Source organism: Bufo bufo, chromosome 1, assembly GCF_905171765.1.
Source record: "Bufo bufo chromosome 1, aBufBuf1.1, whole genome shotgun sequence".
Classification (NCBI taxonomy): domain Eukaryota; kingdom Metazoa; phylum Chordata; class Amphibia; order Anura; family Bufonidae; genus Bufo; species Bufo bufo.
This window is the reverse complement of record NC_053389.1, coordinates 606,702,593-606,717,158: the sequence shown is the minus strand read 5'-3', so window position 1 is coordinate 606,717,158 and position 14,566 is coordinate 606,702,593. Positions and strand designations below refer to the sequence as shown.

The 14,566-nt window shown below is 45.6% G+C and overlaps 1 protein-coding gene across 2 annotated transcripts in view; it reads right to left on the bottom strand.

The window, feature by feature from the left end:
* Nucleotides 1-13,772, bottom strand: part of PSTPIP1 (proline-serine-threonine phosphatase interacting protein 1) — a 137,623-nt gene extending 123,851 nt beyond the window's left edge. For both annotated transcript variants that reach the window (XM_040413609.1, XM_040413610.1), the window contains exon 1: nucleotides 13,428-13,772. In XM_040413609.1, coding sequence (XP_040269543.1) covers nucleotides 13,428-13,460 — 33 coding nt within the window. In that variant the 5' untranslated portion in view covers nucleotides 13,461-13,772. The remainder of the gene's footprint in view (nucleotides 1-13,427) is intronic.
* Nucleotides 13,773-14,566: the final 794 nt, after the last annotated feature.

Below are 14,566 nucleotides of genomic sequence, written 5' to 3'. Positions count from 1 at the left end.
ACAACTTCCCAAATTGACCTAAGGCATGTAATTCCATTCTTATTAACTCCTTCTAGAATTCCCACTGCAGGATACAGATCTCACTTCAGATGGCCAATCTGTCTCCAAAGTGTGGTGGGCGCCAAAGCAGTGTACTCTCTCCGAAAACAGCAAAGTCCAAACCATAGACGTGTGTAGTGGTCACCTCTTCTGGAGCTCAGCTCCTGCATATTATGAAAACTATTGAATAATATGTGATACAAGCGCAATGACTGAGCGTTGAGGAGCGGATAGGAGTAGTAGTGCAGAAGGAAGTGTTAGCAGTCATAAATGCTGTCCTCCCCATGCTTCTTAAGACCGTGTAGTGATATACTGATAGAAACTCTAGTGCAGTGTAGCAATGAGATCAGTTTTTAATGCAACAAGTCTACTGTACTTTACTGGGGCAGCTCAACAGATGGTTCACACATGTGCACTGTACACATTCAATGCAGTCTTTACAGCTGGCATATGCTAGTTCCCAAGGTTGTATATAGAATGCAGTAGGTTAAATAAAAGTTCCCTCTGAGTCTCTGTAACCTGCACAATCTTCTCAAATCAGTCCAAGGAAGTGGAAGCTTTCTCTTACTCTCTCAATATCTCTAAAGAGCTCTGATCACACATTTGACAATACAATGACCAGCTCTAATTCAGCTTATTCAGTTAGTATTTCCCACTGAAGGGGCAGACTTTGAAGGGGTTGTCCGGGTTCAGTGCTGAACCCGGACATACCCAAATTTTCACCCAGGCAGCCCCCCTGACAAGAGCATCAGAGCATTTCATGCTCCGATGCTCTCCTTTGCCCTGCACTGAATCGCGTAGGGAAAAGGCATTTTCAGGAGTCCCGGTGACGTACCGGGCTATAATTAGGGCTGTCAGATGGAGGCTTCTGCCCAGCAGTGTGTTCGGTGACATCACCCGCTCTGATAGGCCGGCTTTTGCGCTGCCCTAGCCGTTTTACAGGCTAGGGCAGCACTAAAGCCCGCCAATCAATGCCGGTGTCACTGGCATTGATTGGCGGGCTTTAGTGCTGCCCTAGCCTGTAAAACGGCTAGGGCAGCGCAAAAGCCGGCCTATCAGAGCGGGTGACGTCACCGAACACACTGCTGGGCGGAAGCCTCCGTCTAGCAGTGTATTATTGTAAAGACAAAAGCCCTTGCCCTGCGCGATACAGTGCAGGGCAAGGGAGAGCATCGGAGCATGAAATGCTCTGATGCTAACATCAGGGGGGCTGCCTGGTAGAAAATATGGGTATGTCCGGGTTTAGCTCTTAACCCCGGACAACCCCTTTAATGGTTTGTCTTAACATGACATGGTGTCTGACTTCTGGTCCTCAGAAGACTGGAAATATGCCCTAATACATGCATCTGCCAGCCAATCAATGGCAGCAGTCATGCACATGCATATGGTACATGACACTTGTGGTCCAGTGGGGACCAGAAGCGGAGGGGGTGGGAGCTGCAGTACATACGTCATCAATATTAAAGGGGTTGTCTGGTTTCCAATATTGATAATTTATCCTCAGAATTGGTAATCAATATCAGATTGGCGGGGGTCTAACTCCTGGAATCGCAGTTCATCAGCTGTTTGAAGAGACCGCAGCACTTTTATGAGATCTGCAGTTTTTTCAGTGTTTATCATCTTGCCGTCAACACTGTAGCAGCGAGCAGCGTAATTACAGCTTCTCTGTCCCATTAATTTGAATAGGATTGAGCAGTTGTAGTTCAAGTGAATGGGATGGAGGAGCTGTAATTATACCTGCTTGTCTCTGCAATGTCTGAGAGTCCCTTAGTCCTTATTTGCAAATTCCAGGTGGGCTTTCATAGGTCTTTTTAATGCGGAGGGGCTTTTTCCTGGCCACTCCGCCATAAAGCCCAGATTGGTGGACTGTTTGTCACGGTAGGTAAGATAAGGGAAGGAAACAGAACACAGCAAAGTAAACAAAACAACTGACTAGGCCCCAAATGCTAGGGAACAAAGGGGTCACTTCCTAGCAATCCCTAAAGCACTTTCCCTAAGCAGCTATGCCCATGTGCATATCTCAATGGTAGATATGCACATGCCCACGTACCTAAGACTGAAACACACTGAACCAAACCCTCAGCTGTAGGGAAGAGGGAAAGAGGCACCCAGATCCTTCAACAACCGAAGGAGCTAGCGTCACCCTAGAGGCCTAGTCAAAACAGACACAGAAGGAACAAGGGAAAAGGACTTATCTAGAGATGTGTTGGAGCAGACGATCCACCAAACTTCCAGAGCTCACATAAGGCAGAACTATAACCCGCAAAGGCTATAGGGAGATGGTGTCACGGTCTTATTGTTGTTTAACCGTGACGTGGTTGCCATGCACACCCGTTGCTGGTGGCAACGTGTAGTTTTTGGTTTGCATGTGCAATTCCCCTTTAAGGTGTGCCTCCCTGCTGTTTAGTTAGCTAGGGGTTAAACTTCTAGCTAGTGGGGATTATGGTGTGTCCTCGGTGTGGCTGCAAGCTTGATATATACCTGTGTCTTGCACGCTGGGGGCAGTTGTTCTACAGCCTTGTTTGGTGATGGAGCTCTGCTACTTGCCTGGGTGATTCTGCCCAATCCTTGAGGGCCACTTTATTGGACATAAATTGTCTTTCCTTATGTATGGTCCTAGTTCCCTACCTCACTTGTTATTTGTTAGGTGTGGGTTTATGTTAAGGGTGTGTTGTACATCTTCATGGTTGTTACATGTCTGGGCTGTTGTTGGTGTTTGTCCCTACATGTATGTTTGACGTTTGCCCTGTATGTTGTAGTCTACACTGTGTAAGCATGGGGGAGTTCTGGCAGAGTTGGTATGCTGGATTCCTGTGTGGGTTGTTTGTACTGTGACCTGCTGTGTGTTCGGGCTCCTGTACTGATGCACGGGTTCCAGTTGTGGAGGCTTCGGCAGGTAAGTGAGTTGTCTTGTTGTTCTTACCTGCCGATCCTCTTGCTGTGTATGGTCTCTCCTTTTCACTGCTTCTAGGCCTTTAGAGACTCCTGTTCCTCCGTGTTGTGGATGAACAGGTCGTCTCTCCCCTGCTCCTTTGTGAGGGATTTCCAGGGCGACTCAGGATATTAGGTATCCAGGGTCTAAGCCGTCCCACCATCAGGGTCTGCTCATACGTTTAGGAGTTAGGGAGAGGATTAGGGATGCAATAGGAGGTGACCTGTGTCTCTTTTCCTTGCTTTCTGGCCTAGTTGCTACCCTTATCCTTTACATTGTACGGTGGGGGGTTTCCCCCACTCCCCACCGTGACAGTATGTCCAATAAGGTGGCCCTCAAGGACTGGGCTGGAACACCCAGGCAAGGAGCAAAGCTCCAACACCAAGCAAGGCTGTAGTACAACTGCACCCAGCCAGCAAGCCAGGCCACACCCAGGAGGCACCTTAATCCCCACTAGCCAGAAGATTAACCTCTAGCTAACCAAACAGCAGGGAGGCACACCTTAAAGGGAAATTGCACGTGCAAACCAAAAACGACACATTGCCACCAGCAATGGGTCTGCACGGCAACCGCGTCACAGTCAAACAACAATAAGATCGTGACAGAGGGAGGAATAAATAGCCTCACCAATTACCTAAAGAGCAACAACTGGGAGGAGGTGGGATTCTGCTCAAACCCACAACAAAACAAACTGTCAGATCGAGTCATGTGCAGCAACTCTGACAGATCTCCTCAGAACACCCACAGGGCAGGGTGTGACAGTACCCCCCCCCCCCTCCGGACACCCAGGCCCAACTTTATCCGGGTGTGCCCTGTGAAAGGCATTCACAAGGCGGCTAGCATTAACATTGGTAGCCGGAACCCACATTCTTTCCTCTGGACCGTATCCCCTCCAATGCACCAGGTACTGAAGGAAACCCCGAAGAACACGTGAGTTGAGAATTCTAGAGATCTGAAACTCCAGATTACCATCAACCAAAACAGGAGGAGGAGGCAAAGGAGATGGTTCCGCAGGTTCCACATATTTCTTCAACAAGGACCTATGAAACACATTATGGATCTTCCAGGCCTGCGGAAGTTCCAGACGAAACGCCACTGGATTGACAATCGCCGAGATTTTGTAAGGGCCAATAAATCTTGGACCCAATTTCCAAGAGGGTACCTTCAGCTTAATGTTTTTAGTGGACAACCACACCAAATCACCCACGCACAGGTCCGGACCAGTCATACGTCTCTTTTCAGCCATCCGTTTATATCTTTCACCCATTTTTTTCAAATTAACTTGAATCTTTCACCAGATAGATTACAAAGAGGAATAGAATCTCTTCTCTACTGGTATCCCAGAAGATTCGGTCCCAGAAAAAGTACCAAACTGAGGGTGAAAACCATATGTGCCAAAAAATTGTGACTTATCAGTTGACTCCTGCCTACGGTTATTCAAGGCAAACTCAGCTAAAGACAAGAACGAGGACCGTTCATCCTGATTCTCAGCGACAAAACACCTCAAATAGGTCTCCAGGTTTTGGTTAGTGCGCTTAGTTTGACCATTCGACTGAGGATGAAAAGCCGAAGAGAAAGACAACTGAATACCCAGACAAGAACAAAGTGCCCTCCAAAACCTGGAAACAAAGTGCGTCCCCCTATCAGACACCACATCAGAGGGAATGCCATGTAATTTCACAATGTTATCAATATAAACCTGAGCAAGAGTTTTCGCATTGGGCAAACCTGATAATGGTACAAAGTGAGCCATCTTGCTGAAGCGGTCCACTACCACCAAAATCACAGTTTTCCCAGAGGAACTCGGCAAATCAGTAATGAAGTCCATGGACAAATGCGTCCAAGGACAAGATGGGGTGGACAAAGGAAGAAGAGATCCTGATGGCCGAGTGTGAGCCACCTTCGCGCGTGCACAGGTCTCACAAGCTGCTACATAACCCTCAACACCTTTACGCAACCCTGGCCACCAGAATCTCCTGGAAATAAGATCTACAGTGGATCTACTTCCAGGATGTCCCGCAAGGACAGTATCATGATGTTCCTTGAACACCTTGTATCGCAGTTCAGAAGGAACAAACAACTTGCCTGGAGGACAAGAATCAGGTGCCTCCTCTTGAGCCCCCAACACTTCCATCTCCAGCTCGGGGTAAAGAGTGGAAGCCACCACTCCATCAGCCAAAATCGGAGCGGGATGCTCCGAATCTCCCCCCCCCCAGGTAAGCTACACGACAACGCATCTGCTTTGACGTTTTTAATCCCAGGGCGATAGGTGACCACAAAATTGAACCTGGTAAAAAACAATGACCATCTAGCCTGCCTAGGATTTAAACGCTTTGCAGATTGCAGGTCAGCCAGATTCTTATGGTCAGTAAATAACGTAATCGGATGAGTAGCCCCTTCTAGCCAATGACGCCACTCTTCAAAGGCCAATTTGATGGCCAACAACTCTCTATTCCCAACATCATAATTTCTTTCAGCAGGCGAGAGTTTCTTGGAGAAAAAAAGCACACGGGCGCCATTTGCTAAGAGAGGAACCCTGCGACAAGACTGCTCCGACTCCCACTTCTGACGCGTCAACCTCCACAATGAATGGTTGAGACCCATCAGGTTGCATCAGAATGGGAGCAGAAGCAAAACATTTCTTAATAGCAGAAAAAGCCTGTAATGCCTCATCCGACCAGACAGAGAAGGCAGCGCCCTTCCTGTTCATATCTGTCAAAGGTTTGACAATGGTAGAATAATTCAGGATGGATTTTCTGTAGTAATTAGTAAATCCTAAAAACCGCATCAGGGCTTTCTGATTCTCTGGCTGGTCACATTCCAGTACCGCGCAGACTTTTTCGGGATCCATGCGAAAACCGGAGGCAGAAAGCAGGTACCCCAAAAACGGCAGCTCCTGAACAGCAAACACACATTTTTCCAACTTAGCATACAATTTATTCTCCCGAAGGCTCAATAACACTTGTCTCAAATTATCCTGATGAGTCTTCATATCGGGTGAGTAAATTAGTATGTGATCGAGGTAAATAACAACGAACCTCCCCACCAAATGATGAAAAATGTCATTGGTAAAGCGCTGAAAGACTTCTGGAGCATTAGTTAAACCAAAGGGCATGACTAGGTTCTCGAAGTGACCCTCAGGGGTATTGAAGGCCGTTTTCCATTCATCTCCTTCCCTAATTCTGATCAGATTATAAGCTCCTCTTAAATCCAATTTAAAAAACACCTTGGCATCAACAATCTCATAAAATAGACCTGGAATCAAAGGAAGGGGGTGAGGATCACGGACAGTAATGAGATTCAGTTCCTGGAAATCTAGGCATGGTCTAAGGGATCCAGTTTAGGGAATAAGATCAATGAACTTGAGGCTATAATGGCATCTGAGAATATAGATGTAGTGGCTGTTACCAAGACGTGGTTCAAGGGGAGTAATGACTGGGATATAACAATACCAGGGTTCTCTCTATACAGGAAAGACAGAGAAGGCAAGAAGGGGGGAGGGGGTGGCCCTGTATGTGAAAGATAGCATAAAATCTAATTTGATACAAGTTAGCGAGAACAATTTAGAGTCAGTTTGGGTTACCTTGCAGCTTGATAATCATAAGGTAACTTGTGTAGGTGTGATATATAGACCACCTAGGCAAGTCAAAGAATTAGACGATCTACTATTTGAGGAAATAGCTAAAATGACATTGAAGGGGGGAGTTATCATTATGGGAGACTTCAATCTTCCTGATGTAAACTGGAAAACCAAAATAGCTAGTTCTGCCAGGAGTACAGATATTCTAAATTCTCTACTGGGATTATCTCTACAGCAAGTAGTTGAGGAGCCAACCTGGAAGGAGGCCATTTTAGATTTAGTATTCACAAATGGGAATTTGGTATATGATATTACTGTAGGGGAAAGCTTGGGATCTAGTGATCACCAGTCAGAGTGGTTTACTATAAGTACAGTGACTGAGTCACACCACACAAAAACAAAAGTTTTAGATTTTAGAAAAACTGACTTCTAAAATTAGATTAGTGGTATACGAGTCCCTATCAGATTGGAACAGTTTCATTGGAGTCCAGGAGAAATGGGACTACTTAAAAGTGGCACTATTGAAGGCAACAGAAAATTGCATTAGGCTTGTCAGTAAAAGCAAAAAAAGGAAGAGACCACTGTGGTACTCAGCAGAAGTGGCCAAAATCATTAAAAACAAAAAGATAGCATTTAGGAATTATAAAAAAAAAACACAAAACGAGGATGACAGGCAAATGTATAAGATTAGGCAGAGAGAGGCCAAACAAGTTATAAGAGCTTCTAAAGCACAGGCAGAAGAGAAATTAGCTCAGTCAGGTAAAAAAGGCGATAAGGCATTCTTCAGATACATAAATGAACAAAGGAAACTAAAACAAGGCATTACCAAATTAAAAACAAAAGAAGGAAGGTATATGGAAGAAGATAAAAAACTAGCTGACTGCCTCAATGAATACTTCTGTTCAGTTTTACAAAGGAAAATTAAGGAAAAGGACCTCAGTTAGGAAAGAAGACTAATGAATGTTTTGATGCATGTGTCTTTACAGAGGAAGAGGTTCTAAATCAGCTGTCTAAAATTAATACAAATAAGTCACAGGGGCCTGATGGGATACACCCAAAGCTATTAAAAGAGCTCAGCGGTGAACTAGCAAAACCATTAACAGATTTATTTAACCAATCACTGGCAACAGGAGTCGTCCCAGAAGATTCAAAATTAGCAAATGTTGTGCCCATTCACAAGAAAGGTAGTAGGGAGGAATCGGGCAACGATAGGGCAGTAAGCCTGATATCAATAGTGGGGAAATTAATGGAAACCATACTTAAGGAGAGGATTGTGGAACATCTAAAATCCCAGGGATTGAAAGATGAAAAACAGCATGGGTTTACTTCAGGGAGATCATGTCAAACTAATCTTATTGATTTTTTTGATTGGGTGACTAAAATAATAGATGGAGGAGGTGCAGTAGACATCGCTTATCTAGACTTTAGTAAGGCTTTTGATACTGTCCCACATAGAAGGCGTATCAATAAATTGCAGTCTTTGGGCTTGGACTCCCATATTGTTGAATGAATTAGGCAGGGACAGACAACAGAGGGCTGTAGTCAATGGAGTATATTCAGACCATGGTCTTGTTACCAGTGGGGTACCTCAGGGATCTGTTCTGGGACCCATATTGTTTAATATCTTTATCAGCGAAATTGCAGAAGGCCTCGATGGTAAGGTGTGTCTTTTTGCTGATGACACAAAGATTTGTAACACGGTTGATGTTCCTGGAGGGATACACCAAATGGAAAAGGATTTAGGAAAACTAGAGGAATGGTCAAAATTTGGCAACTAAAATTCAATGTTGATAAGTGCAAGATAATGCACCTGGGGCGTAAAAACCCAAGAGCAGAATATAAAATCTGTGATACAGTCCTAACCTCAGTATCTGAGGAAAGGGATTTAGGGGTCATTATTTCAGAAGACTTAAAGGTAGGCAGACAATGTCATAGAGCAGCAGGAAATGCTAGCAGAATGCTTGGGTGTATAGGGAGAGGCATTACCAGTAGAAAGAGGGAGGTGCTCATGCCGCTCTACAGAGCACTAGTGAGACCTCATTTGGAGTATTGTGCTCAGTACTGGAGACCATATCTCCAGAAGGATATTGATACTTTGGAGAGAGTTCAGAGAAGAGCTACTAAACTGGTACATGGATTGCAGGATAAAACTTACCAGGAAAGATTAAAGGACCTTAACATGTATAGCTTGGAAGAAAGACGAGACAGAGGGGATATGATAGAAACTTTTAAATACATAAAAGGGAATCAACAAGGTCAAAAGAGGAGAGAATATTTAAAAGAAGAAAAACTGCTACAAGAGGACATAGTTTTAAATTAGAGGGGCAAAGGTTTAAAAGTAATATCAGGAACTATTAGTTTACTGAGAGAGTAGTGGATGCATGGAATAGCCTTCCTGCAGAAGTGGTAGCTGCAAATACAGTGAAGGAGTTTAAGCATGCATGGGATAGGCATAAGGCCATCCTTCATATAAGATAGGGCCAAGGGCTATTCATAGTATTCAGTATATTGGGCAGACTAGATGGGCCAAATGGTTCTTATCTGCCGACACATTCTATGTTTCTATGTTTCTATGTCCTTCTTCTTTATGAAAAAGAAGCCATAGGAGACTTAGATGGTCTCATATGTCTTTTTGCCAAACTCTCGCCAATATACTCCCGCATAGCTACTCTTTCGGGTTGAGAAAGATTATATAACCGAGATGTTGGCAATTTTGCTCCGGGGATAAAATTGACTGGACAATCATACTCTCCGTGAGGGGGCAACTCCTGAGCTCCACCGTCCGAGAATACATCCGAAAAATCGGAAAGAAACTGAGGCAACACCTTAGTGGACACCCCCAAAATAGAGGCACTAAGACAGTTCTTCATACAAAATTCACTCCAATTACTGATTTGTCTTGTTTGCCAGTCAATGGTAGCGTTAGGTTTTATCAACCATGGTAAACCCAGAACCATCGGAGCAGGCAAACCTTTCATAACAAAACAAGAAATTAACTCAACATGAGAATTACCCACCCTCAAATTAATATCCTGAACAATATGAGTTAGACATCTTTGCGAGAGGGGGGCAGAATCTATAGCAAACACTGGTACCTCTTTGCTTAATGCGCTAGTTTTAAAACCATGACTCTGAAGAAATTGAAAATCAATAAGATTAACCCCGCGCCACTGTCAACAAATACCGTTAACTTAAAATTTCCAGAGTCTAGCGCCACAATGGCAGGCAGGAGGAATCGGGTACTGTAGGTAGGATACGAATATGCCTGCTCTGACTCCCCATTCACACTACCAAGAGTAAGGGAGTTTTTTTTTTCATTACCACTTCGAGGTTTAATAAAAGGGCACATATTAACGAAATGACCTTCTTTACCACAGAAGTAACACAGTCTATTCAGCTTCCGAAAATTCCTATTACCAGAGCAAGAAGTAACCTGACCCAATTGCATAGGCTCCTTTCCAGCCCCTAATTCAAGTGTCATAGGACCCCAAGGGACAGGAGGAACTGATTCACCACCAGACAGCACCCCCTGCCCGAGGGGAACCTTGCACCTCTCCCTAAGACGTCTATCAATCAGTACGGCCAAAAACATGGCTGCCTCCAAAGAATCAGGTTTTTCATGAAATGCAAAGGCATCTTTTAATCTCTTAAATAGGCCCTGAGAGAACTGACTACTGAGTGCAGGATCATTCCACTCCGAGTCAGTCGCCCATCTTCTAAATTCAGCACAATATGACTCAGCAGTACGTTCTCCCTGGCACAAGCTGCGCAACTTAGATTCAGCCATAGAGACACGGTCTGGGTCATCATAAATCAGGGCCAGGGCTCCAAAACATTCATTTATTGATCGGAGGGACTGTGAACCGGTCGGCAGAGAAAAAGCCCAAGACTGAGCCTCACGTTTTAGCAGAGAAATAATAATCCCTACTCTTTGGTTTTCGTCTCCAGATTAAATCGGACGCAGACGAAAATACAATTTACAGGACTTCCTGAACCGAACAAAGTTATCACTTCCCCCGGAAAACCTATCAGGAAGAGCGACCTTAGGTTCCAGGCAGACCTGGTTTTCCCCAACGGCGCCAGACACCAAAGTACTCTGACACCGTGCAACCGAATTGCGGAGGTCAGCTACTTCCAAAGACAATCCCTGCATGCGATCAACCAAAGCATCAATAGTTTCCATTTTGCAAACAGCAAGGCAAAAAAAATGACGCACAGGCGCACTGGCCGAGGCATCGAAGTGCGCATGCACCGTCTTCCTGGCCTCTGCCAGTGCGCCTGTGCGAGATTACGGCGCTTCTCTTCAATTGCACAGAGGCAAGTGCAGTGAATAAATTAGCTAGGAAGCGGCTCTGGGTGGGGGGGATATCTGTAGACGACACTGGGGGGGGGGATATCTGTGGACGACACTGGGGGGGGGATATCTGTGGACGACACTGGGGGGGGATATCTGTGGACGACACTGGGGGGGGATATCTGTGGACGACACTGGGGGGGGGTATCTGTGGACGACACTGGGGGGGGGATATCTGTGGACGACACTGGGGGGGGATATCTGTGGACGACACTGAAGGGGGATATCTGTGGACGACACTGAAGGGGTATATCTGTGGACGACACTGAAGGGGTATATCTGTGGACGACACTGAAGGGGTATATCTGTGGACGACACTGAAGGGGTATATCTGTGGACGACACTGAAGGGGTTTATCTGTGGACGACACTGAAGGGGTATATCTGTGGACGACACTGAAGGGGGGATCTGTGGACGACACTGAAGGGGGGATCTGTGGACGACACTGAAGGGGGATATCTGTGGACGACACTGAAGGGAGGTATCTGTGGACGACACTGAAGGGGGGATCTGTGGACGACACTGAAGGGGGGATCTGTGGACGACACTGAAGGGGGATCTGTGGACGACACTGAAGGGGGATCTGTGGACGACACTGAAGGGGGATCTGTGGACGACACTGAAGGGGGGATTTGTGGATGACACTGAAGGGGAATCTAGGGAGGGGTGTGGGGATGTTGGGGTGGGAGGTCCTGGAGGGGTGTTTGGGTGGGAGCTCTGGAAGGGGTGGGAGGCCATACATATTTTTGCTATGGGGCCCAGTCATATCTAGCTACGTCCCTGATTGGTAAGATTGGGCGGGCACTGGAGCGATAGAGCGCCCTGCTGTAGGAGAAGCCGGCGGGAGATAAAAGGAGGAGGGGCCAGCTCTTGGTGGTGTCGGGCACACGGCGTAAGCATGGCGGTGGAGGATCTGACTGAAGCCTAAAGACCAGACATCAAGGTAAACCTGCAGAAGAAGGTGACAGCGCAGTATTTGATGTATACATGAGTGTAATGTATGTAGTGCAGTGTGTGATCATCACATACTGCACTACATACATTACACACATGTATACATCACATGCCGCCTCACAGTAATAATGCCAAGATATGTGCCCTCTCACAGTAGTTATGCCCAGATATGTGCCCCCTCACAGTAGTTATGCCCAGATATGTGCCCCTCACAGTAGTTATGCCCAGATATGTGCCCTCTTCACAGTAGTAATGCTCACTCGTGCCCCCTCACAGTAGTTATGCCCTGATATGTGCCCTCCTCACAGTAGTTATACCCTGATATGTGCCCTCCTCACAGTAGTTATACCCTGATATGTGCCCCCTCACAGTAGTTATGGCAGATATGTGCCCTCTTCACAGTAGTAATGCTCACTCGTGCCCCCTCACAGTAGTTATGCCCTGATATGTGCCCCCTCACAGTAATTATGCCCTGATATGTGCCCTCCTCACAGTAGTTATACCCTGATATGTGCCCTCCTCACAGTAGTTATACCCTGATATGTGCTCCCTCACAGTAGTTATGGCAGATATGTGCCCTCTTCACAATAGTAATGCTCACATGTGCCCCCTCACAGCGTTTGTATTTCTTTCTAGCAAAGCTACCTGGTTCCGGCCCGCGAAATTTATACCAAGTCTAGTGCGGCCCTCAGACGAAAAATGGTTGGGCACCACTGGTCTACATGTAAGACAGCTATGAAGCTCTCTTGCATTTAGAAGAGGCGGTGGATGTTCTGAAGTTATGAAGAGGCCTGCACCTCTTTATAACTCAAGCGGATCCACCGACAGCACAGGGGCTTATTAGGGTTGGCATCTAAAACGCCCAAGGGAACTTGAAGCCTCTTCAAACATCTGATAACCAGGTGTGCTGGGTGTAAGCCCCCCACCAATCACATACTGATGACCTATCCCAAGGGTAGCTCATCAGTATTTTAACTTGGACAAACCCTTTAAACAGTATACCAAAATATATATGAAGAGAATGTTGTCATTGCAACTACATAGTTTGAGGTTAGGTTACGTGACTTTTCTATAAAATCAGGAGTACAACTCAAGGATAACTCTTATTTGATTTTAAGGGAGGGACACTGTTTAGCACAGAAGTTAATAGAAATTTTTTAATAATACTTGTTCCATTTAAAGTACAGACACTTTTTCTCCTAAACCCCCTAGAGACAAGGAGTCCGTCTGTTGCACGTTTTATCTGTTATCACAGGGTGACCTGTGTGCAAATACCAGTAATGCAAATAATTAAAGTATTGAAGGGCACCCAGGACAACGCCTGGCATCGTGCCCAGATCTAGTTAATAAAGCAGCACCCGCTCTGTTACCTTAAAAAGCCCTAACAGTGTATATATACAGTGGCACAATGATGATCAAGAAAGGACAGTTATGGTGATTGGTAACTGTTACAGCGCACAGTTTACTTCTATCAATAGTTTGTAGGACTAACTTGCTGCATTCACAAGTTTATTTTGTCTAAAGGTAGCACAGTCATCTGGAAAAAAAATTAAAAAGGAAGCACTTACCCAGAAGGCATCTTTAAACGCTAACAGTGCCATCCTTTTACATTCGCAGTAGATTTTATGGTTACTTCCAATGTAGATGGTTAAATTCAGCTTGAAGCCATGCCAGAAGCATATGTTCTAAAGGTTCTCCAGTCCAGCTACAAATATCTATCGACCTAAAATTACCAAGATGATAAACTTGATCTATTGCATAGAAAGAAGAAGTCTCAGAAGTATGCAATATCTGCCAGGAAGAGCACAGCGCGTATGTCTTGACGTATGAGATCACAAAGCTTTGTGCCAGGCGATGAAATGAGAGCTGAGAGGTTTGAGTTTGGAGGACAGTAGGTGAACTGTACTGCCGTTATCAGGACCTTCTAGTTCTCTAAAATGTGAGAGCAGAGTAACACAGGAAGTTATACTTCTGAGACCTGTTTGCAGATGAGAAAGAGCTGCAGTTCTCGGAAACTAGGCAGAGTAAAATACATTAAGGCGAAGACCGTACATTTTCTAGAGTTTGGCAATCAGCGTCGCAGTTCCCCAGGCCCAAAATTGTGGTTTGCAGCCTGTTGGTGTCCTTATATGATTGGGCATCTCTGTGCAACTCTTCTCATACAAAGAACATATGCATTATGGACTGTAGGGTGTATTAAATGGCATGAGCCATAATTATGATAAACATTTTAAGCCCTTGCAGGCCGGGTCTTCTCTCCCTCTGTACCAGTTGTCACACAGTTAGTACACACTTATTGTACTTCTTTTTGTATCATGTTATGTATGTAAACCCTTTTCACATCTACAGTGCCTTGGGATTAATGGCACTTTAAAATAAATAATCATCATAGTAATCTAGCCTGCTTGTCAGTGGTTTCAGGTAGCAACAGATTTTATTTTACACTCGATTTGGGAATGCTATCTTTCCTTGGGGAGAAAGTGCCTTAGGCTACTTTCACACTAGCGGCACGGACCTCCGGCAGGCTGTTCCGTCGGGTGAACAGCCTGTCGGATCCGTCCTGCCGCTAGTGAACGTGTGCCCCCGGACTGCCGCTCCGTTCCTATTGACTATAATGGGGGCGGGCGGAGTTCCGGCAGAGGCACGGCGAGAGGCTGCCGGAATAAATGTCGGACACGTTGTAGTTTTTTTCTGGCAGCCTCTCGCC